This window comes from Pelophylax lessonae, assembly GCF_965119305.1.
Source record: "Pelophylax lessonae genome assembly, chromosome: 3".
Classification (NCBI taxonomy): domain Eukaryota; kingdom Metazoa; phylum Chordata; class Amphibia; order Anura; family Ranidae; genus Pelophylax; species Pelophylax lessonae.
The window spans coordinates 567,456,850-567,483,086 of NC_138770.1; the positions used below are offsets into that span (position 1 = coordinate 567,456,850).

The following is a 26,237-nucleotide window of genomic DNA, read 5'->3' on the forward strand; positions in this document are numbered from 1 at the left end:
CTGAAAATGTTAGGCGACTTACAGTCATTGACGGAGAACAGGCGTACAGTAAGTGAGGGCCCATGAAAGTCACAGCATCTAATCTGCAAGCTTGTTCTGGATCCAGGACTAATTTTAAAGCCTTTGGATCAACAGAACAGACTAGGGCTGGGCGATATGGCTGAAAACTGTATCACGATATCAGTGTTTCATATCGGTCGATATCGATAATTATTGATATTTTTTATTACCCATTTAAAATAAGGACCCTAGGGTGAGAATGCAGGGCGGCGGGCATGGTACAGGAGAATGCAGGGTGACTGGCATGATGCAGGAGAATGCAGGGTACTGGCATGATGCAGGAGAATGCAGGGTACTGGCATGATGCAGGAGAATGCAGGGTACTGGCATGATGCAGGAGAATGCAGGGCACTGGCATGATGCAGGAGAATGCAGGGCACTGGCATGGTGCAGGAGAATGCAGGGTGACTGGCATGGTGCAGGAGAATGCAGGGTACTGGCATGGTGCAGGAGAATGCAGGGTACTGGCATGGTGCAGGAGAATGCAGGGTACTGGCATGGTGCAGGAGAATGCAGGGTACTGGCATGGTGCAGGAGAATGCAGGGTACTGGCATGGTGCAGGAGAATGCAGGGCACTGGCATGGTGCAGGAGAATGCAGGGCACTGGCATGGTACAGGAGAATGCAGGGTACTGGCATGGTGCAGGAGAATGCAGGGTACTGGCATGGTGCAGGAGAATGCAGGGTACTGGCATGGTGCAGGAGAATGCAGGGTACTGGCATGGTGCAGGATAATGCAGGGTACTGGCATGGTACAGGAGAATGCAGGGTACTGGCATGGTACAGGAGAATGCAGGGTACTGGCATGATGCAGGAGAATGCAGGGTACTGGCATGATGCAGGAGAATGCAGGGTGACTGGCATGGTGCAGGAGGATCCGGGGTTGTGGGCATACTACAGGAGATGCAGTGCTGTGGGCATGGTACAGGTAGACCATGCCCGCAGCACTGCATCCCTTGTAGTGTGCCCGCAGCCCTGCATAATGGCAGGTAGTGAAGCTGTTTCACTTACCTGTTCCAGAGGCGCCTTCATTTTAAAAATGGCGCCGCCCGGCGCCGCCACGTCATTGCGCACGCGCCGCCGCCGGTGTAACTTCGGCTATTCCCGGCCTCTCCCGAGCGGCGGGGGCGCGTGCGCAGTGACGTGTATGCGACGGGCGGCGCCATTTTTAAAGCTTAAACCCGTCGGAGCGTTTATCGTTCACAGTGTTGTATTGCTATCGATCCCCCGACTATCGCGATACATATCGGTATCGCTTTATCACCCAGCCCTAGAACAGACATTTAGAATTTTTCAAAGAACAGTTCAACAATGACAGCCTATGAATGGTCTCATTAATTGTAAATTTAAAGAGGAACATCACCCCCCTTTTGTTTGGCTCTGCTCCCCCCCCCCCTCTCCTGCCATGTTCACCCTTCGGGTGCTGGCAGAGCTCTTTGGCACAGAAGTCATTCTCACACACACAAAAAAAAAAAAACATTTAAAAGTAGAAACGAAAAAATATCCAAACATGATAGAGGAGGAGGCAGACTGAAATTAAAGTTGATTTAGGGTGAAGGTCTGCTTTAAAACAAACAAGCAAATATTACAGACTAAATGCTCATCTTATTAGCAGAGTTTTCCCATTGAGAGGAAAATATATTATGTACTTTATGAGATAAGTGCAGCCAATAGCACCATCTAGTGGTGATTTAACTAAATGTTTAGAAAAAAAAAAAAAAGGGAATAAAAACTCAACATTTACGTTAGGCAGGCCCAGGTAGGTAGACTCAGGTAGGAAGGAATAATGGATGGCCAGTAATGTATCCATCCTCTGTAGTATTGACAGGTCAATGGTTTCCTGTGAAATTTACCCAATGGACAGAAACAGTGCACATGTGATTTATGCCTTTTTTTGTTTTACCCCTTTTCATTAAAGGATAAGTTCCCTTTAACCTCCCTGGCGGTCTGATTATTTCAGATTTTAGGTGCTGAAAGCGGTAGGGATGCACCGAAAGTAAAATTCTGGGCCGAAACCGAAAATGCAGGATTCCCTTGGCCGAAAACCGAAAATTACTTTTTCCCCCAAATAATTTTAAAATAGATAGAAGAGGGGCATACACCAAAAACAGGCAGCAAGGTACACCTGTCGCTGCCACCCTGTCACAGTATATGTACTGTGACGGGTTGGCAAGAGGTTAATTTAATTACCATTGGTATTAGTATTATGCAGCATGAGGGGGTTAATGTATTGCCACTGCTGGTCACTGATGCATTAGTGACCGACCAGTGGCAGTTAATTAACCCCTTTGTGCTGCATTAGTGCAATCAGTATCAGTGTTAATTAACACTGGTTGCACTGATACTGGTTATCTGGTATACTGGTATATCTCGCCTCAGCGTCCTTACTGTCACTCTGCTCCTCCGGTGTACTTCATTCAAAAGATGCGCCTCTGGCCGGCGGCCCGCCTCCCGGTGATGTCACTACTAGTACGATCTGTGCATGAATGAACTGACACACCGGGCGAGCGGCCGCTAATAGCTATAACTATGTGAGCGCCTCACTTCCCTGTCAGAGGAGATACCCGCATGACAGGGAAGTGAAGCGCTCACATAGTTCTAGCTATTAGCGGCCGCTCTCCCGCCTGGTGTCAGGTCAGTTCATTCATACACAGCGTCTAGTAGGGACATTACAGGGAGGCGGGCGGCCGGCCAGAGGCGCGTCTTTTCAAACCTGCGCTGCGCCCTCCTCCTTCCTCACAGCGGCCATTCATTTCAGCATTTTTAACCCATTTTTGGCCGAAATGGGATAAGCCCATTTTCGGCCGAAATTTCGGTGCATCCCTAGAAAGCGGTACATTGTTTTGCATAGAAATCGGTTTTACATTTTAAAAAACTCACCTTCCCCTGCGATCCCCAGCCGTCCTTCTGCTGTGTGCTCGGCCGATGCAGGCACCTGTCTTCCGGTTCCCTCTCTGTAAGCATTGCAATGCAGGAGGTGGAACCGGCGGCAAATTCAAAAATGTAAATACACAAATGACATGATACAAAGCTGTGATCCTAACGGATTACACTGTATCATGCCATTTCATCACAGGATTTCACCTGGTGGCTTTTCCAGTTCTTTGTGCCTGGAAAATAGAAAACGACCATGGCGTCCAAAAAGCATTCTTTTTGCGCAAAAGCGTTTAGATGAACTGGAAAACAGCGACAGCGAAACAGAGTTACTCACAGAACTGAGCGATAGCGATTCATGGGAAAATTCGTCATCAGGTACAGAAAGTGACAACAGCAATGATTCTGATGACTTTCTGGCACACAGCTCTGTTGGAAATTCTGAAGAATCATTTGATATACTTCCCAAATTCCACAAGCTATGTGCCAGAAAGAGACATGAGAGTCGTCGCTGTCGTCACTTTCCGTACCCGATGACAAATTTTCCCACGAATCGCTATCACTCAGCTCTTCAAGTAACTCGGTTTCCCTGTCGCTGTTTTCCAGTTCGTCTAAAAGCGCTTTTGCGCACAAAAAAAAAAAAAAAGAAAACGCTTTTTGGACGCCATGGTCGTTCAAAATTTTCCAGGCACAAAGCACTGGAAAAGTCACCAGGTGAAATCCTGTGGTGAAATGGCATGATAAAGTGTAATCCATTAGGATCACAGCTTTGTATCGTGTCATTTAGTGTATTTACACTTTTGAATTTGCCGCCGGTTCCACCGCCCTGCGTCGCAACGCTCGCAGGTAAGGGAATCGGAAAGCGAGTGTCGGCAATCGGCCATGCACAGAGCGGGTAGAGAGTGGGAGGAGGACGGTGGGGAGGACGGCGGGGGATCGCAGGGAAGGCGAGTAACGTTCTGGGGTAATCCCGAGTGTGGCTCGGAGTTACCGCTTTTGGTACTGAAAATTAACCCAGAGCCACACTCAGGAATACCGCCAGTGAGGTTAAAAAAAAAAAAAAAAAAAAAAAGCTAAATAAAAGCCCATTTTTTTGCAAGCAAGAAAAATAAAATAAAATATGTATTTACAATTTTTTTTATTTATTTTTTTTAGGAGCCTGGAAAGCATTGCACCAGAAATCAGAAAAATTGCCGGTGCCAGGCAGGTCTCCTACAGACTGTCACTTGGAGCTGTCTGCCTGTACAGGACTCCTTGCAGAGTCAGTGTAAGCTGTCTGCTGGTACCTTATTCAAGCAGGCAGATACCCACTGGCAGGAAGAATCAATGAACCACTAGAAGGTTCAGCAGTGCCATGGTAGTTCATTAAGAACTACAAGTTGACAGCCGCTAAGGCTGTCGGTACTTGTAGGGATTCATTCACAGAACTCAGTGAATAAATGATAGGGCTCTTTTCAAAAAGTGACAGCTGGTACGGGTAGTGGGGGACTCCTCTCCATACTGCGGTCACACAGAGAGCTTGGATTGCTGAACTGTTGCAGGAGCGGGAACATGTACCACCCTAATAATGGGTGGAGCATGCAACATGTTCCTGAAGGTGAACTTATCCTTTAAGATGCACTTACCTACAATATGCGAGAACATCTTAAAAGAAAAAAAAAAAAAAAAAATGCAAAAAGCAGTCATGTTATGTCATTACTTTTTTACACTAAACCTAGCATCAGATATATTTTTCACGTTAAAGTGGGAGTAAAACACCCTTTGTTGTTTTGCACCTACAGGTAAGCCAATACCTATTAGGTATAGTAAATATACCATAAATATGCACAGTTTAGAAGATATTAACATGTAAGGCAGCCGCTGACGTCACTTACACAGGCACACTGCGCTACCAATAAACAGAATGCCATCTATGGAAACAATAGGGCCACAGCCATGACTCCCGTGTGGGAGTGACGTAATCGCGGCTCAGCCATTTAAATGGCTGGAGCCCAAAAACCTGGAAGGAAAACCCAGTAAAGATGGAATCCCTGTCAGCGGTGACAGGGAGCCACTAGAGGATCGGTTTCACAGGCAAGTCTGTCATTATGTGCTGGTATATGGTAAAGCTGATCCAGGGAATATCCGATTGCCTCTCGGGGGATCAGGAACAAATTTTTTTCCCCCCTGCTGTAGCAAATTGGATCATGCTTTGCTGGGGTTTTTTCGCCTTCCTCTGGATCAACTGTGGGTATAGGATTGTGTTTATGGGATTGTATGGTTGGGTTTTCTTTACGGTGTTTTTTTTTTTTTTTTTATTGGTTGAGCCAGATGGACTTGTGTCTTTTTTCAACCCAACTATGTAACTATGGTGCATACCAGCATTATGACATTAAGAGGGAGGGGCAGGGTTTGTTTTTTAAATGCGATTTACTGCTGCTTTAATTGCATGCATGCCAGACAATAGCTGGCCATACACCATTAGATTTTTTTTTTTGTTCAACCTTGCTCAGATTCCTCCACCGGCAGCTGTCAGAGTACCCAAACAGTTGCTGCAGCGATCTGGATGCAGCCCTTGTTCAACAATTTGCCACCCTGAACCTTACTTTTTTCAATTGAAGGGTGTTTGGCTGGAGGGGCCAACAGGGCCAACCACTAACCACATTTTGCCTGGTTCTTCAGTTACTGTCTGAATTTGACCAGTGCACAGTATGACCATCTTCGGGGTAACATTTACAGGTTTACTCAAAATCTCTCACAGAGTTTACAGTACTTCCCCTGAAAATTCCTTTATGTGGTTTTCTCTCCATAAGGACAGAGCCATCTTTGATCAGGCATCATCCAGAGTCACAATCTACTTCCTGGAGTAAGATGCCAACTCAGAGGAAACAATTAAGTACATACTGGGGCCTGTGCAGTTCTTTGCTATGTTCACAAATATTTGACACAGAGCAGCCCCATCACCGTCTTTCCACCAGTTACTTGTCACAAAGTCACAGCCTTGCAGTCTGATCACTAGAGGACAGAAGACTTAGCAAATTCTTTCTGCCTACAGCAAAATGATTACATAATCTCAGCCTTGCTAAAGTCACTTGACCAACACTCGAGGACTGATTTTCTTTTTATAAGGGTAAAAGTTTTACTTAAAATTATAGTTACTGTGACATTTTGTGTATATTGTGACATGTCAAGAATGTATTCACGTTTGTGTATGTTTGAACAACCCAGAATTGTACATTGTTATTTCGTATGTATTTTAATACCGTTTTACTGTTATTCCTGTTTAAAAAAATGAATAAAAAGATCTTAAAAAAAAAAAAAAGAAGAACAAGAATGTATTCATGCAGAATTATAAAGTCACCGTAAAAAATCCACTTCAATACCTAAAGGACTTAGGGAAATACAAAATAGATCCCAAGGCTTTTCTTCAATAAACAAATCAACAAAAAAAAAGAAAGAAAGAAGAAGAAGTAGTAAATAATAATAAAAAAAGTAAAGTGGTTAAGTGGTCTGTTTTTTTATTCTAATAAAAACTTTTGTACTCATGGTACCCATAGCTGATGCCCTCCTGAATTAGGGATCCACTGATTATCGGCAAAGGGCCGATATGCACTTTTCCCAATATATCCGAATCGGCCCCGGAGGTTACCGATATTGCCGATATTTCGGAAAGTGCATGTACCGGAGTGACACCTGCAGCTAGAGGCATCACCCCGGTACCGGTGTCCATAGCCGACAGACGGCTGTCTTGTAATGACAACCGATGCGGCTGAGAAGCCACTCGGCTGTCATTACAAGAAGCGGGAGGGGAGGTCCCCCCATCCCGCCGCCTTCCGCGGCTCGTCCGGATCTCCCGTCCCACCGGGAGCCCCAGGCAACCAGCCTGCGCAGCCGCCGAAGACCCGATCAAAGCCGCATTCAGCTCTGATCAGGTCTCACTTCCGGGTACTGTCTGGCATCAGATTAAAAAAATGACAGCATTCAAAACAGCCAAACTTGCTTTCAAGTGCAGAGGAGAGGTTTTTAAACCCCCAGATCCCTCCACAAAAGTACCTGTAAATAAAACAAAAAAACACATTTTTTTAAATGTACAAAAATATCGGCCGATACCGATATGCATTGGCCAAAATATCGGTATCGGCAATGAAAAACCGATATCGGTCGATCACTACTCTGAATACTGGACTACAATATTGGATTCACGGCTGTCATCGTTCTCAGGTCACTTAGCTAGATAAGCATTCAGCCAGCGGAGGTCACAGGAAAGGAAGGTCTCCTATCTGTACTCTTGCTCAATGTCTGTGACCAAGAAAGAACGGAAGGCTTTGCCTCAATATAAAAGCCAGGCAATTCACAAGGTGATAAAAGGTGAATTCAGCACACATTATTTTCTCAGTATTGGTCCCAACTCACCTTCTTGCAGTGTCAATAATGTCTTCATTAGGTTTGAACATCTTCTGTACGATGCGCTTTTGCTTTCCATGCTCTCTGGCTAACTGCTGTATACCCTGAATGATTTGATTTGATTGTTTGATTCCCAGTTTCACAGCGTGACAAAAATCCTGCTGCAGCACGTTCTCAGCTGCAGCTTCAAGCATTACTGTAACAGAAGAAAGAGAAAGTCACTGAATGGCAAGGACATGCTCCGCAGTCTGCTGCCCACCATGCGGCTCTTTGGTACTACCAGTACGGCCCTCAAACTCCAGCAGCGGGTAAAGGGGGTTAAACCATTGATTATTTTAAAGGGACTGCATCTCCAACAGTCTCTTGTAATATGTTTCCAGTCTCTGTTCAGCAGTATGTCTCCAACCACACCTGTAGCATGTCCGCTGTCTCCAGAATGTCAGATAGTTAGTATTTATAAAATTCTACAAAAGGCTATCACGTGTGGCCCTTTGGCTGCCCTTGAAGCCCCCCTTTACTACATAAGTTGACCACTACTGTTCCAATAAGTTGGATATCATTGAGAAAGGTTAGAACCTATGTTGGGTTTTATTGCCTCGTGTCCCCATATGGAAGATTCCTCATTTTAAAACAGTCCCAGTGACACCAATAACAAGGAGAGGAAAAGTGTTGAAAGAGTGTTGATTGTCAACTGGGACATAGACATCAATTGGAACCTGGGTAATGTTCCATCCCTCATTCAAAAACCCATCCCCTGCCCCACAGCAATTAAAAGCCATATTTGCAAACAAAACCTGGTGCCGTACAGACAGAGATGTATAGTAACTAAGTAGAGCTACTTCACTACTGTACTTAAGTACCGAAAGGCGGTATCTGTACTTTCCTAGAGTAGAATTTTTTTCTCCTACTTCCACTTTTACTTCACTACATTTTTTCAATGATTTCAATACTTCTACTCCGATATTTTTTTTTGTGCTGCATAGTTACTCGTTACTATTATAAAAATTACCACTGCCAGAACAGTAGATGGCAGGTTTCATGAAGCTCAAAACATGTGTATTATCAGCGCATACGAAAATAAATGCTACTGTATGTATAAATAAATGCTGCATTTGAAATAATAAAAAATAATATGATGTTCAAACTTTTGACTTCTTTCTTTAATAACTACATAACACAGTACTTGTACTTTTACTTTCAGTACTTGAGTAGCAAAATTTAAAAAAAAAAACTACTTGCAATACTTAAGTACAAAAAATGTTAAATACTTTAGTACTTCTACTCAAGTCACTTTTTGATCGAGCACTTGTACTTTTACTCAAGTATGGGTTTCGAGTACTTTATACAACTCTGCGTACAGACTGGAGCAGTGAAATGAAGGAGTGTCTACATCTGAGGTTTATTCCTGAGTTTTTAACCTAGAGTTACACTAAATGTAGCCATTAATGGGTAAGCATTGGACAGTCTGATACTAAGTGGAGCACACATTAAATGCCTTTTTTCAATTTGTGTAAAGCATTCAAGGTTTTTGGTTTTACTGACTTATTAGGACTCCGCAACATCAAGAATCACAGTGGATATAGAAAAGAAATCACCACCCCTAAAAATAATGGAATTTTGTGGCTTTGCAGCCTGAAATTAAGACAGACACCGTTTTCGTTTTATCCAGCTGGATTTACCAGCGCAACTTATAACATCCAAGTAAAAGATAAAACACAAACATGTCAGAAAAAAAAGATAAAAATTTGAAAGAAGAATCAGAGTCCCCCCCTCTTATGTCAGTATTTAGTTGAGCCACCTTTTGCTTTAATTACAGCCTTTAGTCTGTTGGGATATGCCTCTACTAACTTTGCACATCTACACTTTGCAATATTTGCTCAGTCTTCTTTGCAGAACTGCTCACGTTCAGTTAAATTTGATGGTGACCATTTTTGGACTGCAGTCTTCAAGTCATTCCACAGATTTTCAATGGGGTTTAAGTCTGGGCTCTGACTTGGCCATGCAAGGACATTCACCTTTTTCTCTTTCAACCACTGTGTGGTTATTTTTGCTATGTGCTTTGGGTCATTGTCATGTTGGAAGTTAAACCTTCTTCCCATTGACAACTTTGTGTCAGCAGGTTTTGTGGGCAGCAGGTTTTCCTCAAGAATATGATGGTATTTCGCCCCATCCATTTTCCTTCTATCCTGACATGTGCTCCAGTCCCTTCCACAGAGAAAAACCTCCATAGAAGGATATTACCACCTCCATGCTTTACTGTAGAAATTGTGTTATTTGGATGACATACAGTTGTGTTATTTGGCCTCATTACCAAATTTTTTGTCTCATCTGTCTTGACAATGAACAAGAGATACAAGAAATAATACAATAAATGACAAATACCTTCATATCACCATCATTTTCTAAAGCATATCCTGATCTGACAAAGCATGAAATGAAAAAATAACTCATTTACCAAGGCCCCTTAGGAGCAGACTCAGTATAGATCAGCAGGGGGTCTGTCTGCTGATCACAGCAGACCGGGTGGGTGACACATCATGTCTGCTCAATTCATGCAGAGTGGACACGGACAGAACCTGCTCTGCTCTATGGGTGCCTGGGACTCTGCTGTCAGTTTACACCAGACTGCCCTCCGATTCGCCTAGACAGAGGAGGACAGATCCCCTTCCATTTCTATAGCAGACTAGACTGGGCTGGAGGTAGGCGAGCAGAAACCAGACACAAGGCTTTTTACACCAACCGGTCCACAGGGGTGTATGGATCGTCCAATCAAGTCCGGTTGAAAAAACTGGCCGGCGGACCTGATTGGACCCTTTTTGTCACTGGACCCGGTGACAAAAATGAAAGGGGCCACTACTGAGGTAGGCATCTCAACAATAGAATGAGACCAGAACAATTCAAAAAGAAAACCTTAGCATGAATAGAGAGACGATGCAAAGACCAAAAGAAGCTTTCTGTGCTTACCTACTTGACTTTGCAGGCCTCCAGTGACAACCAAGTTTAATAAACTAGATGACATTTGTTTTCTGGTAGGGTTCACAATAAATTCTCCACTAATCAGACCGATTCTAACGGCACCTAAAAAGAAGAGAATAATCATAATAGAATAGGTCTTCATTTTAAAATTTAACAGACAAACCCATAATAACTAGCATGTGATTAGTCTAATATCAAAAGGCAAAAAGAAGACTAAAGAATATAGAATTTCTGTCTAGTTTGTAGAGATTGTACTAGCACACAGCAGATACACAGAACAGTGTCTGGATGCAACTCATTCATACAAGAATTGTTTTAGGCAAGCTTGGTAAAGGCGAGTTGCACTATGCCAAAAATGTCAGCCTAATTAAATAACAGAAGCCTTACAAATAACTCCTTCAAGTTCATTTCACATCAGTCCCCGCACTCAAGGAGCTACGATTCTAAGGTTTCTATCCCATAAACATACATACATGCATACACATATTGTATACTAGGGCCAATTTAGACTGGAGCCAATTACCTACCAGCATGCTGTTTGAGCGTCTGAGGAAACTGGAGTAAATCCACACAGACAGAATATGTACAGTGAGAAAATGTGCTGCAAAGTCAAGTGTTTGCGTTGAGACGCAGGGGGGTGAAACTGGCGGCAATTTCAAAAACGTAAATACACTAAATTACATGATATCATGCAATTTCAGCACAGGATTTCACCTGGTGACTTTTCCAGTGCCCTGCCTGTGCTTTTCCAGTTCTTTGCGCTTGGAAAATAGAGAACGACCATGGCGTCCAAAAAGCATTCTTTTTGCGCAAAAGCTCTTTTACATGAACTGGAAAACAGCGACAGCGAAACTGAGTTACTTGAAGAACTGAGTGATAGCGATTCGTGGGAAAATTCGTCATCAGGTACAGAAAGCGACGACGATGATTCCGATGTCTCTTTCTGGCACATAGCTCCGTTGGAAATTCTGAAGAATAATTTGATATACTTCCCAAATTCCACAAGCTATGTGCCAGAAAGACATCAGAATCAATCGCTGTTGTCACTTTCCGTAACGGATGACAAATTTTCTCACAAATCGCTATCGCTCAGAAACTCTGTTTCGCTGCCGCCGTTTTTCAGTTTGTCTAAAATTGCTTTTGCGCAAAAAAAACGCTTTTTGGACGCCATGGTCGTTCTCTATTTTCCAGGCACAAAGAACTGGAAAAGCACAGGCAGGGCACTGGAAAAGTCACCAGGTGCAATCCTGTGCAGAAATGGCATTATACAGTGTGATCCATTAGGATCACAGCTTTGTATCATGTCATTTAGTGCATTTACATTTTTGAATTTGCCGCCGGTTCCACCCCCCCTGCGTCGCAGCGCTCGCAGGGAAGGGAACCGGAAGGAGAGTGCCAGCATCTGCCGAGCACAGAGTGGGGAGAGAGTGCGAGGACACCGGGGAGGATGGCGGGGGATCGCAGGGAAGTCGAGTGTGATTCTGGGGTAATCCCTAGTGTGGCTTGGGGTTACCGCTTTTGGTACTGAAAGTTAACCCCGAGCCACACTCGGGAATACCGCCAGGGAGGTTAAAGAGTATTTAATGCTTATGGTGGGTGTAAAGGCTAAAGATTTTTTTTTTTTTTTAATTACACCTGAATGAATTCTCTGCATTAAAAGAAAAAAACCTTCTATGATCAGCTTACCAGAGTCCTTTCTTGATTCCGTGCTGTGCCAAAGTGGCAGCGCTGCTCTCGCTCCCCACAGACAGGACTCAAGAGACAGCATTGGCTCCTGCTGTCAGTTAAATCTAGTAAGGTGGAAACGGGGCCGAGCGACACTATTTGTGTCTATAGATGTGCACAGCCCAGATCAAGATCGAGGCAGCACAAATGCAGTGCCCCATAGTAAGCAGCTTGCCATGGAGACACTAGGAAGAGAGGAGGATCCAAGAACGCCAGGTCGGGGACCCCAGAAAAGGAGGTTCGGGCTGCTCATTGCAAACCCATTGCACAGAGCAGGCAAGTATAACATAACATCTTTATCATTTTTTTTTTTTTTAATTACCTTTAAATGCTTTAAGTATATCTAAAGTCAAACATTTTTTTCCCCTCATTTCAAAAAGTTTAGTGTAGAGTTAAAACCTTGTACTTTTGTTCTGCCATCTGTGTCTTATTATGGAGATTTCCCTTAACTTCCTCACCTGAAGATAGGAATCCCCTCTTGGACAATCGTCATAAAAACAAAGGTCCCCCATTGGAAGATTTCCCCTTCACCTTTATTCCCGGTGACATTGGTGATCAGGAAGTTAGAGAGAGAGTGAATCTCCCTAATAGGAAGATAGAAAGCAATAAAAACCCTAAAAACCTGACATGGGTTCCAACTCCTAACCACTCAATCCAAATCTCAACTACCTACTGAAAAAAGGTACTTGCTACCCAAAAAATCCAAAATGTGTAGAAGGGAGGGGGTTAAGAATATGCAAAGTTTAAAACTTGAGCAAATGTTAACTTTAAACTTCCCTCCTTCAAAAGTGAAAATAAATGAAACAAACGTTTTATTACCGGAAGAACAAACAAGGAAGATCCCCACCCAAAACAAAAATGAACTGAATGTATTATAGCCTGTCACCTACCAACAGGTCCGTTCCATGGTATGTCTGACAGTGCAAGTGCAGCAGAGGCTGAAAGAAAAATAACATATTAAGGCTCATGAAATCTAAGCATAAAAATAAAAAAGAAAGCATAAAAAAGGTAAAGGACATTGAGCAGAGGTTTTCTGAAACCGTACTTACGCTATACTCAACTACTGGACAGCCAAATTGAACTAATCTGGCCATACATGCATATTGTAAGATCCTAAAACTAAGCTGGACTTTTGGGCAATGGACAACAGAACAGGTTATAACATAGGTGGTTGTGTGTACATATCCAGAATACATTCCAGGACAAAAAGAATACACTGCATTAAGAACCGACCAATATTCTAATCCCTCTCCACTCAATCCAAAACGTGAAAATAAAAAAAAATAAATAAATAAAGGGATGGTGTGTTAATGCCTGGTCTTGCTTTGGGAAAAATTAGTACATTGTTCTATTCCTTCATGGTGGACAGATATGGCCCCATAAATATGAATGATGCTTGATCTTTGCTGGTTTCTAAACTACTAGACAGTCACAGGCATGGGCAGTACAGGCGGTCCCCGCGTTACAAACAGCCGACTTCCAAACAACTCCTACTTACCAACGGAGGGAGACAACAGGAAGTGAGGAGAAATCTCCCCCTAGGAAGAGAAATTCACTCCTGTAAGAGTTCTCATGGGAAAAAGGTGTCTCCACTGAAGTTTTATCACCGAGCCTTGCTTCCACAACAACCCAAAATGTTCAAAATCCAGTTGTCATAGGGACAGAAAGTGGGGTGAAATCTTCTGAACCGGGGTACAGACAGCAAAACAAACATTACAGGGGTGTTAACCCTTCCTTATGCTATCCAAAAAACTTAAAAATGATTCTTTTGGCTGGAGCTAAACTTAAAATTTACCTGTTCTAATTTACAAACAAATTCGACTTAAGAACAAACCTACAGTCCCTATCTTGTTTGTAACCCGGGGACCGCCTGTAACTGCACAAAGGGATTTTTCCTTTTTCTTTTAATGTCATTGATTCTAAGGGTTCATAATACAGAAATGTAGTTTTAATAAAACAATTATTTTGGAAGACCCTGTGCTTTTGATCCCACTCACATATCACTGCATATTTGAGGTCTTGCAAATGAGGGTTTTAGTTTAGGAGCTTCTTTATATATACTAGCATTCACTCTCTGCCTTTGCTTTAATAAATGCACCAAAAATTAAGTATTAGTGAGAAAAGGCTGATTCTGGCAAAAAAAAAAAAAAGGCAGTTATTTAACCTTGTTTTACCCTAACATATTATGTTTAGAGTGTTCGTAAACCTCATTCATGAAATTTGAACTAAACACACATCTGTAGTGTTTGTCTCTCTCCAAAGCTCTAAGTGCCATTTCTCTCTGATGCTCCTTTCCTCTGTTATCAGCTTCTGCTAAGTTCTCCGACACATGAGACAACATCAGCCAACAATTTGTGTTGGGGAGGGAGATAAGCACTGAGCTTGTCTATTCAGAATACATCTTTCATCCCCTCTGCCCATGTGGAAGGGAGTGTGTCCCTTCTTCCAATCAGCTTTTAAACAGTGTAAGTGCAGTCTCTCCACCCTACCCTATGTACTGTAGGCAAATGAAGAAAGATTGAACATAATCTGCACTTTTGAAAGGAAAAGGGAAGACCGCAGATAAACAAGTAAAACATAAGGAGGATTTGTTTCATGTCTGTATCATCTGAGGCTATTTGCCACTTCACTGGGTATACGTGAGGGTTTACAACCACCTTAACGTAAAGCAGCTACATTGCTCGAGCACACTGCCAAAACGTCAAAGATCAGAGGGGAAAAAAAAAAAAAACATCAGATCAACAGTGGCTATAAAAACTACAAATTTTTTAAAGATATTGTCTGAAAAGGTAGAAAAAACACAATTATCAATAAAGAAAAAAAAAAACAGAAGTACCTCCATTTATGGCCAATATATCAGGTTCATTAACACCATCCACTGCTAATAAATTACACAAAACCTGAAAAGCAAAATTAAATATTGAAATTGCATTAATACACACTTTTATCCATTAAATCAAAATAACTCTATACATCTATAAGAAACAAAACAAAAAAGTTTACCCAAGTGTTTTTTTTTTTTTTTTTTAATTATTAACACTAACCTGTGTATCATAGAAGTAACCAGCTGGAAATAATGGGCGGATTGACCGATCTGCAAAAAAAAAAAAAAGAGCCACAATGAATACATAACAGGATGTATACCTCATATGGATGAGTACATCTAAAAAAAAAAAAAAAAAAAAAAAAAAAAAAGAAAGCTGATAAATACCAGTGCACTTACAAATATTTGAGGTAGAACTCCATTACGTTACCAAGTGGCAATCTCACATCTATGTAATGAAGGTTGGCATATTTAACTTAAAAATTGCCTTTTTTTTTCTTTGTGTTTACCCATAGCAGATATAAAAAAAAGACACAAAAAAAAAAAAAAAAATTCTGTATCATTTATTTATTTTTATTTTTTTCTAAATACAAGAGAAAGCTCCTGCATTTGACATTTGACCGGATATCAGCCTCTTGCAGTCCCTGTACAGCAGGGCTGGAGTGTGAGAGGAAGAAGCAGCACAAAAAGCCAAGCAGTTTATGTGCTGAAAATAAGCATGCCAATAGGAGAAGAGAAGAGAGCAGAGAGACAAGTTCATTACTGTCCTGTTTCCCCCTTTACTGTCCAGCCACAAGCTGGGGTGGGTCCAAAACAATCTTGGTTCAGAGGTTTGTATGATGATGGCCATTAGACTAGCAACATCTAGTGGCAGATAAGAAGTACTGAGGAAGACAGCTCTGGATTGAAGATGAATATTGCAGAAAAGTTTGCTTTTTATTTCTTTCAAACGGCTATTCAATTTTATCTTTTCTTTTATTTTTTGCTACAATTCGGCTTTAAACTTTTAAGTCCCGGTTCACACATATGCGATACGCGAACCCTGCGAATTCACTGTGGGTTCCCGCATAGCACTCGACTCACAGGCAGTTCACACTGCCATATGCAAATCGCTGGGGGTGTCAATACAAAGTTAATGACACCCCCAGATCAGTTCACATATCGCAGTGTGAACTGTCAGTTTGGACATAAATCGGATCACATAGGTGTGAACACCCATGCAATCGGATTCTGGTGCGGACCAAAAAAAAAAAAAAGGGTCCTGTGCAACTATGGTCCAAATTTGCAACACTTATACATTGCATGGGATTTGCAGAGCAGCACGCGGCAAATCGCATGCGATGGCGGACATCGCTGAAGTGTGAACTGGCACGAACGAAAAAAAACACACAAGAACCCAGTGTGTCCTGCAGTGTACATTTACCTTTCGGTGTATCTAGTTTGACTCCTCGCAGGTACAACTGTAGGTCTCCTGTAATGTTGATCTCAAAAGCACTGACTATGAGGAGTACTGCTGCTGGGTTGATTGGGTTTTGGTTTCCTCAAAAATATTAGAAAAGAAAATTGGCATAACTGGCTCTAGTGTATGTGCAGAGACTGTACTATTAGCCACTTCAGGTCTGCCCTATAGCAGTGTTACACCAGATCACATACACCTATCTAACACTTCTGGGTAGGAGCTCACTTCTGCTGTGATAACACACAGTGAATCAGCAGGTGCACAGTACCCGATGTACGCCAGCACTCGCCGATCGTTCGGCAGAGAGGCGATCAGCCTATGTAAACAAGGCAGATCGCTGTTCTGACAGAAGGGAAGAGATGGAATTTGTGTTCCCTACAAATTCCCCCTAGTAAAAGCACCTCACACAGTACACAAACACTGGCTAGGCACACAGTTAACCCTTTGATCACCCCTGATGTTAACTCCTTCCCAGCCAGTACATTAGTACAGTGACTAGGGATGCACCGAAATGAAAATTCTAGGCCGAAACAGAAACCAAAAATTCAATATGCCCTTGGCCGAAAACTGAAACCGATAATGACTTTTTCCCCCCAAATGATTTTAAAATAGTTTTTTTCTATCATTTTATTAATATTAGACTTGAATTTAATGAATCTGAAATGAAAAACTACAAGCCAATAAAATAAAATAACCACACTTTTATTAAAATGTATTGTAACACCAAAAGAACTTAAAAAAAAAACAATATAAATAAAAATCTGTTAAATCCGTTTGGTTATATAGGACTGAAGAATAATATATTGTTAATATTAATTTAAATATCAATATACATTCTTCAGTTCTGTGTAACAAAGATTATAACAAATTGGACTGCAGTGCTTTCTATTTAATTAAAAGTGGTAGGTTTCTTTTCAAGAACAAAAGTATACACTATATACCTGTCCCATAGCTGTATTATACAGGTATAGTGCCAGGGGGTAGCCAGGTATAGGGAAACAATGATACACATCATAACACATAATATGTTGTCACTCACTGCTCCCCACAGATAGCAGGTTGACTCTGGTTCTGCTCCTGTCCTTCCTATCCGCAGCGGCCATACAGTAGAAGATGCAGGGAGAAGGTGGGTGGAGCCAGAGAGTCAGTAATAGGCGCGGAGGAGGACGAGGAAGATCCTCCTCCGCTCTGCATGCTGGGTCCTCTTCTCGGCCTCACTTTCCTCTCGGGACCGTGACGTCACTGGTTGCTAGACGCCAGGCGATTGGCGATTCTAGCAACCAGTCTAGCACAGGGCGGGTGAGGAGGTACAAATGGCGGGTCTGGGGAGCCGGCCGGGCGATTCTAGCAACCAGTCTAGCACAGGGAGGACGAGAAGGTACAAACGGCGGGTCTCGGGAGCCGGCCGCGGCCGGTCATGCACCATACGAGTTAAAATGAAAACTGCTGCGGCCATGAATTTTCGGCATATATGACCCGTTTTCGGCCGAAATGGGATAGGCCCATTTTCGGCCGAAATTTCGGTGCATCACTAACAGCGACCGTGCATATTTTTTTGGCACTGATCACTGTATTAGTGTCACAGGCCTCCAAAAAGTTTCAAAAGTGTCAGTTAGGGTCAGAATGTCGGCCAGGAATACCAGAGTCCCACTGTAAGTCGCTTGGTTGCCACCATTACTAGTAAAAAAAAAAAAAAAAATCCCATAGGTTTGTAGACGCAATATATATTCTTTTGTGCAAACCAATCGATATATGCTTATTGGGATTTTTTTTACCAAAAATATGTAGCAGAATACATATTGGCCTAAATTTATGAAGACTTTTTTTTTTTTTTTTTTATTGGTTAGGTTTTATAGCTGAAAGAAAAGAAAAAAAAATGTTTTAAATTGTCAGTCTTTTTTGGCTTAAATCACAAAAAAATAAAAAAATGCAGTGGTGATAATACCACCAAAAGAAAGCTTGATTTGTGGGAAAAAAGGACATACAGCATTGCATGACAGTGCAATTATCAGTTAAAGTAACAAAGTGCCCTATTGCAAAAAAATGGCCTGGTCATGAAGGGGGGTAAATCTTCTAGAGGTCAAGTGGTTAAAGGATCGATTAACAGAGACTGTTCCATACACTGTGGAAAAGACTGATTTCCATGATTTTAGGGGCCTATGCAGTTCTGTATAACAGATGTTTGCTATAAAAAAAGGAAACAAAATTACCTATTATTCTACTGGTAAGAATTTCATGAGGGGTGGAGCCAAGTTCTCTTCGTAGATGATTTGTAGGTATCCTTCCTGCAGCAGCAGCTTTCTGCCTGTAGTCTACCTATGTGGAAAAATAAATGGGTCTGGTTAGTACTTTATACCAAGCAAAACTTCACACATTGGCCAAATTCATTATAGCTTTCAAAACATTTCTAATAAAATAACTGATTTCGGACCTCTTTTAAATACCGTATTTATTGGCGTATAACACGCGCCGGCGTATAACACGCTCCTAAATTTTAGGAGAGAACTTTCAGGAAAAAAGCTGAAATTTAAAATAAACAGCTTTGAACTCAGAACATTTTTTTAAATCAAATGCAGTCTCACCAGTGCCCACGAATGCAGCCTCCTCATCAGTGCAGTGCCCACAAATGCAGCCTCGCCAGCGCAGTATCCATCATTGCAGCCTCGCCAGCGCAGTATCCATCATTGCAGCCTCGCCAGCGCAGTGTCCATCATTGCAGCCCCGCCAGCGCAGTGTCCATCATTGCAGCCCCGCCAGCGCAGTGTCCATCATTGCAGCCCCGCCAGCGCAGTGTCCATCATTGCAGCCCCGCCAGCGCAGTGTCCATCATTGCAGCCCCGCCAGCGCAGTGTCCATCATTGCAGCCTCGCCAGCGCAGTGTCCATCATTGCAGCCTCGCCAGCGCAGTATCCATCATTGCAGCCTCGCCAGCGCAGTATCCATCATTGCAGCCTCACCAGCGTAGTGTCTATCATTGCAGCTTCGCCAGTGCAGTGCCCATACTTGCAGCCTCACCAGTGCAGTGCCCATACTTGCAGCCTCACCAGCGCTGTGCCCATACTTGCAGCCTCACCAGCGCTGTGCCCATACTTGCAGCCTCACCAGCGCTGTGCCCATACTTGCAGCCTCACCAGCGCTGTGCCCATACTTGCAGCCTCACCAGCGCTGTGCCCATACTTGCAGCCTCACCAGAGCTCTGCCCATACTTGCAGCCTCACCAGAGCTCTGCCCATACTTGCAGCCTCACCAGAGCTCTGCCCATACTTGCAGCCTCGCCAGCGATATGCCCGTAATTGCAGCCTCGCCAGCGCCAATGACACTATGTGAATCACTTTTTTGAAAGTCCAGGAAGCAGCGCCGTGAGGTAGAAGGGGGCGGGCGGGGCAGAGGAGACGGAAAGACGCACGTGCGGTCATCGGGGCGCCTATGATAGATGTCGGCATAGGAGGCGGGACTTCCGATGACAGTGCGTCCTTCCTTCTCCTCGGCCCTGCCCGCCCCCTTCTACCTCACGGCGCTGCTTCCTGGACTTTTTTTTTTTTTTTATATCGGCGTATAACACGCACTGCTACTTTTTCCTCCATTTTTAGGAGGAAAAAGTGCGTGTTATACGCTGATAAATACGGTAAGTTCTCAATGGACTACACTGAGAGATAGGAGATCAACATAAGATCTCAAGGGCTATACGTCAAATAACCTGACCATATTACCAAGCCAAATCTTCCATGCTTTATCAGAAGACGAGCCCATGAGACCTAGGGCTCCTCCTACCAGAACAGGAAGCACGTTAACCCCACCAAATAAAAGGCGGTCCTCTAGTCCTCCCCCTTCAGTATTTATCGAGAACCGTAGGACGCCCCTGGAAAACATATCCATAATACAAGACATCACCGGGTGGGAACCTGGCTGTCCTGGAAGACTTTCAGAAAATGAGTTACTAGTAAGTCAAACTCAGCTTTTCTCAAGTCGTCTTCCAGGACAGCCCATGAGACGATGAGCCAGAACTTACCAGTCTAGTGAGAGACCACTGCTTGGAGAACCTTTCAACCAAATGCCTGCTCCTGGTAAGAGAGGGAGGTCCAGGCGATAATGTTTAACAAAGGTTGAAAAATTTGACCAGGTGGCCGCCTTATATATTTGTTCCGGTGAGGCTCCAGCCCTTTCAGCCCAGGATGTGGACAAGGCTCTTGTTGAATGCGCATTGAAAAATGGTGGAGAAACATTCCTAACTATTTAGCTTCAGCAAATGTCTACTTTATCCACCTGGCTATGGTGGCCTTAGAGGCTCCATTACTCTTGTGTGTCCCAGAAAAAAGAACAAATAGGGCCTCAGATTTCCTAAAGGTTTTGGTAACCTCTAGGTATGCGAGAAGAACCCTTCTGTCATCCAAAAGACTAAAATCCCTTTCTCATTTTTAGGAAAATTACAAAAGGTTGGTAGCACAATATCCTGCGAGTACTGGAGGAAAACACTAATGGGCGCAGCCTGAAACTTTAAATTACTAAGGGATAGACCCTTATTGGCACCCTCTTGAAAAAATCCCAGAATAGATGGAATATTGGGAGAAAATGTTTCCTTTTCAGACAACCAAGAGTTAATTACCTGGACCACATCCAAAGCATGCAAGGCAAATTTTGGCCTGGGAAACAGGGAAGGCAACATAATGTCCTCATTCTAATGAAAATCAGAGACAACCTTTGGAAGGAACGACGGACAGGGACGAACCCCCACCTTATCCCTGTGAATCACCAGGTAAGGTGAACAACAGGATTACGCTGCCAGTTCAGACACCCTGCGCGCAGAGGTGAAAGCCACTAAAAAGGCCACCTTCTGGGACAGCGTAAGCAGTGGAATCTCCTGAATATTTTCAAAGGGAGGCTTCTGTAGAGCTGAAAGCACCAAAGAACCCAAGGCTGCAACGGAGCCTGCACTGGAGGAAGCAAGTGTCAGACACCGTAAAGGCACCAGGGAGTGTGTGGCCAAAGTTCGTTGGAGGAAGACCACCAAAGCCAACACCTGGCCCTTGATGGTACTCAAGTGTTCAACCCCCTGTTGAAGGAAGGTCAAGAAACGAGCCACCGAGAAGGAGCGAGGAAGAACCCCAAGAGACTCGCACCATGCAATGTACGCCTTCCACACACAATCATAGCAATCCCTAGAGGTAGATATCCTAGCTTTCAACAGTAGGAATCACTGACTCAGATAAACCCCTATCCTTCAGCACCTGGCGTTCAATAGCCAAGCCATCCATCAAAGCAAGTGACTGTAAAGCAGGATGGAAGATTGGTCCTTGGGACAGTAGATCCTCCCTGAGAGGAAGCTGCCAAGGAACATCGGCAACCAGCCGCACCAGTTCGGCGCACAAGCCTGGCGAGGCCAGTCCAGAGCCTTCTGCCTCGATCCTGCGTAGAAGTCTGAATAGAAGCTTGAGAGGAGGGAAGGTGTAAATCAGAGGATACTGACCCCACTGGGTCACCAGCACATCTGTGGCATCCGCCAGGGGATCCCTTGACCGAGCCACAAACCTCTGCACCTTTCGGTTGAGCCGAGACACCAACAGATGCCCCACCGGAGACACAGCTGATGAAACAACTACGATGAAGGGACAACTCCCCGTGGTCCAATGCCTGCCAACTGAGTTAATCCACTTGCCAATTTCCCACCCTGGGAATGTGCACGGCATAGAGGGCTGGAACAAACTGTTCTGCCCACCTTAGAATGCCGGCTGCCTTCAGAGCTGCCAGGACACTCCTTGCGCCCCCTTGGTGATTGTCATAAGCCATGGCCATGGCATTGTCCGATTGAATGCGCACTAGACAACCCTGAATAAGATCCGTCCAATGATCCAGACACAGTCTGATCGTTTGAAGTTCCAAGACATTGATTGGTAGTCTGGACTCTTCCAGCGTCCAGATCCCCTGAGCAGAATGCATGCCAAGGACGCCTCCCCAGCCGGACAGGCTGGCATCCGTGGTGACCACTGTCCAATACAAGGGTAGGAAGGATTTTCCCAGCTGAAGCTCGAAGACACCATATCAGTGTCTTCTTCGTGCCCCGACTTACGTGGATCGGATTGTCCAGAGACTGCAGAGTCTTGCACCATTTGGTCTGAATTTCCCTTTGCACCATTCCATACAAGGTCCCTGCAATCGGAACCGTCTCGAAGGTAGACACCATCAGGCCTAGCACCCGCATGCAAGTCCAGAGGGATGACTATTTGTTGGACAGCAGAAGGCGAAATGCAGCCTGCAATTTCTGGATTTTGTCCACAGGAAGGAGCACTCTGGCTAAGGCCGAGTACAGAGTCAGTCCCAGATAGTCTAGCTTTGTGACGGAACCAGAGCAGACTTCTGAAAATTGAGAATCCAGCCAAACTCACGCAGAGTTCGTATCAAGATCTCCAGGTTATCCACCAGAGCAGAAAGATCGTCCAAGTAGCCCAGTACCACAATCCCCTGTTGAGGTAGCAAAGCTAGCACCGTGGCTAACACTTTTGTGAATACCAGAGGGGCAGATGCGAGACCAAAGGGTTACGCCACAAATACTCCTCTCCCACAGCAAAGAGGAGAAAACGCTGGCGACTGGCACATATTGGAATGTGAAGGTAGACATCCTTGATATCGATAGATGCGAGGAAATCCCCCTGACGCAGGGATGCCACCAAAGTTCAAACTGACTCCATTCTGAACTTCTGTAACTGCACAAAGCAGTTTAGCGCCTTGAGGTCCAGGATTTGACGCACTTTGCCTTCCTTCCTGGGAACTGTGAACATGTTGGAGTAAAAAGCCTCAAAACGTTCTGGAGGTTGGAACCGGGACAATCACCCCTTGAAGGAACAGGTCTAGTACTGCCCCCCAAAGAGGCCCTGAAAGCGGTCTGGGGACAGGCACAAGTGGGAAGGCAAAAACCTTGCCGGGGGACAAGAGCGAAACCCGTTCTTGTAGCTGGACTGAATGACTTCGTGGACCCACTTGTATTCCACCCGGGAAGTCCACGGGTCCAGAAACCAGCGAAGATGTCCCCCCACGCCCGATACCAGTGAGGGCACACCTTCACGCAGAAGGAGCCTTATCCACGGGTTTGGAGACACCCGATCTTGGCTTGCCAGACCAGGTTCGTTTGGATCCTCCAGAAGAGGCCCTTAAAGGCTTCGAGCCCTTTTCAGTCGACCCTGAGGGAAGAAAAAAAAACTTATGAGCTAAGTAGCCTGCGGAAGAAGAGTACTCTTTCCCCAGTGAGACCATTAATGTCATTATCCAGGGTAGCTCCAAACAGGCAATCTCCTTGAAAAGGAAGATCAGTCAAGGCCTTTTTTGAAGTCTGATACGCAGACCAACACTTGAGCCAAAAGACACGCTGAAGGACCACTGCCAAAACAGAGGCGAGCCATCAGGGGAGCCGCATCCAAAGAGGCATCACAGATAACCTGCAGCCTCTGGATCAGCTGGTCTGCCAGCTTGGCAAAGGCAGGGGAGAGCTGTTACCCCTCTAGGTCACGGTGTAGGAGCTTAGCCCACTCGGTCAGAATTTGCGACACTAGGGCAATGGTGAATACCGGCCTCATTGCCGAACCAGCCAGAGTGCGGGCCACACCCTCCACCTTCCGGTTAGCCGATCCTTTGAGACCAGGGGCTCTTCACCTGGAATCATGGTTGCCTTGTTTAATCTGGAAACCGGAGGGTCCACCACTGGTGGTACAGTCCACTTCTTAAGAAGGGACTCCTCATAGGGGCAACATCTAGTAAAGCGCTTGGGGACCCCACAGGGACGCTTTGATCGTCTCCACTCTTTAGCGTCAATTCTGTCAAAATAGGCAGGGAAAGGAAACACTTTTGCAGCTTTGGATGGCTTGTGAGTGCCAAAGGGCACCTGTGCTTCAATCGCAGCTTCAGCTGCGTCCATCTTCAGGGTGTCACGTGCAGATACAATCAGTGCATCCAACAGTGCCTTTTCGTGCGCGGATGTGGAGGGGCGCTTTTTGCTAGCCGTTGCTCGCAAGCCACCTCCACCAGGGACACAAGGGACTCCAGGACCACCATCAGTGCATAGATGGATGATTGGGACCTGGAGGGCCCCGCAGCCTCTGAGAGGGGATCAGGTGGGGAGATGTGCTCCAAAGACTCCATGAGTCACCAGGGGGACCCCACAAAAAGTGTAAAACAGTGCTAAGAGACAACACCCACCGTGCTGGCAGCACCAGTCGATCCTCAGCAGAGAGGGAGAGAACCCCACCAGACTCCCCACCCACAGAAACAGGCACCTGCAGTCACCAGGGGAATCTGCACTACACGTGCAGCGATCAGGAAGTAAAATGATCCAGGAGTCAGCACCAGAGGATGAGGAGGGGCTCCCATCGGCAAAATCTCTACCCACAGGGCTCCACTGTCATCGTCGCCGCTATTTCCAATGGCAAAACAACAAAATTGCCGCCGGACTACAAACATGGCTGCCGTGTATAGAAACACACAGGCCACAACAAAATGGTGGCACCACGAGGCATACAGGGACCCAGGAGGGAGACCAGGCCTATAGACACATCCAGGCAGGACAGGGGGCCCTGGCAGGAGCCCCCACCAGGTACAACCCCCCCCCCCCGCACAGTCAATCGTCCGGTCGCCGGCGGCACACCCCCCCTCCCACCAGTAAGCTCCCTGCTCCCATCTCAGGAAAGTGGCCAGTAGGGGGCAGTATAACCCAATGGCTATGAATATCAAGAGCTGTGTCAGTCAATGAGCATAAGAGAAAACAAGTTTTGCCTATAGTTATACTTTAACTTTTGCCTGCATTAACATAAGGCAAAACCTGATCTTGCTTTACCGACACATTGTTACATCTAGGGATAGCCTACTGTCCACTAAACAATGTAAACAGAAGCAGAATGAGTGTACTATCAGTTATGAGATAGTTCTAAGAGAAGAGAAAAGGCTACACTATTTTATTACAGAAGCAGCTGAAAAAAAAAGTTTTTTGAACAGGAGAACCCAAGAACACCACTTGCGCAAATGCAGAAAAAAAAAAAGAACCATAGAAACAGCAATGTGATATATGCATTCAAATATGTAAAAGTCAACGATTTTAACTTTTACTTACCACTAATGGCATGAACTGAGATGGCGAGGGTTTGGTTTTGCTTACAGCGGTTACCATCACAGAAGTGTCACCTAGCTTTAAAAAAAAAAAAAAAATACACATATATAAAACTAAAGAGTTACAGCACAGTAAGCATACCCTTGTAGCCAGTAATATAGCAACTTTAGGCACCCCTGCCCTTCATTGTTACCAACCTGCCCCATGCAGGAGAAATGAATGCTCAGGTTCAAATTGCTTCATGTATACAACACATGAGAAACTAAGGAGGTGTTGCCACTTGTTAACCCTTTACCATTGCAAACGTTTGCTTATGAAATGAGGATTCTTAGATTGCATATATTACAACACATGTTCAAGCTGGCCAGCTGCGTCAGAGTGATCCCTCTCTTGCCAGTCCCTATTATATCTTGCAGATTTGCAAAATGTTATTTGCTAAAATAACTACTCTTGCGAGTATGGAGATATAGTGCCAATACTGGCTGATATATAAGGCCCCCTTCTTTGGTTTAGTATGTGAATTTTGTTTTTATGTGTTACAAATGTGCTGTGATTTGCATTGCAGAATACCGTCCCTTTATTATTCCTGATGAAGGGGACGTTGACCTGTTGATGTTAGGATATCCCAAAACATTTTTAATCAATAAGGGAATCATGTACTGTAAAAAATAAATAAAATAAAATGTAGTTAAATATGAGTATTGGGATTTCTGGGCTGGATTGATGTATTATCAAGTTTATATGTAGGTGGAATAGCAACTAACAAGTGTTTTTCATATCTATAGGAATAAAAACAAATTGATTTTAAATTGTTGTGATTTGATACCTTCAAAGTCTTGTTGCTGGTT

At 44.3% G+C, this 26,237-nt stretch overlaps 1 protein-coding gene across 1 annotated transcript in view; it reads right to left on the minus strand.

The window, feature by feature from the left end:
- Window positions 1–26,237, minus strand: part of PNPT1 (polyribonucleotide nucleotidyltransferase 1) — a 130,898-nt gene that overhangs the window by 90,175 nt on the left and 14,486 nt on the right. Inside the window, exons 3-9 of the mRNA XM_082251797.1 lie at window positions 25,393–25,467; window positions 18,512–18,617; window positions 15,063–15,112; window positions 14,855–14,918; window positions 12,909–12,956; window positions 10,282–10,395; window positions 7,327–7,513 (exon numbers count right to left, since the gene is read on the minus strand). Of these exons, the coding sequence (XP_082107923.1) occupies window positions 7,327–7,513; window positions 10,282–10,395; window positions 12,909–12,956; window positions 14,855–14,918; window positions 15,063–15,112; window positions 18,512–18,617; window positions 25,393–25,467 (644 nt within the window). The remainder of the gene's footprint in view (window positions 1–7,326; window positions 7,514–10,281; window positions 10,396–12,908; window positions 12,957–14,854; window positions 14,919–15,062; window positions 15,113–18,511; window positions 18,618–25,392; window positions 25,468–26,237) is intronic.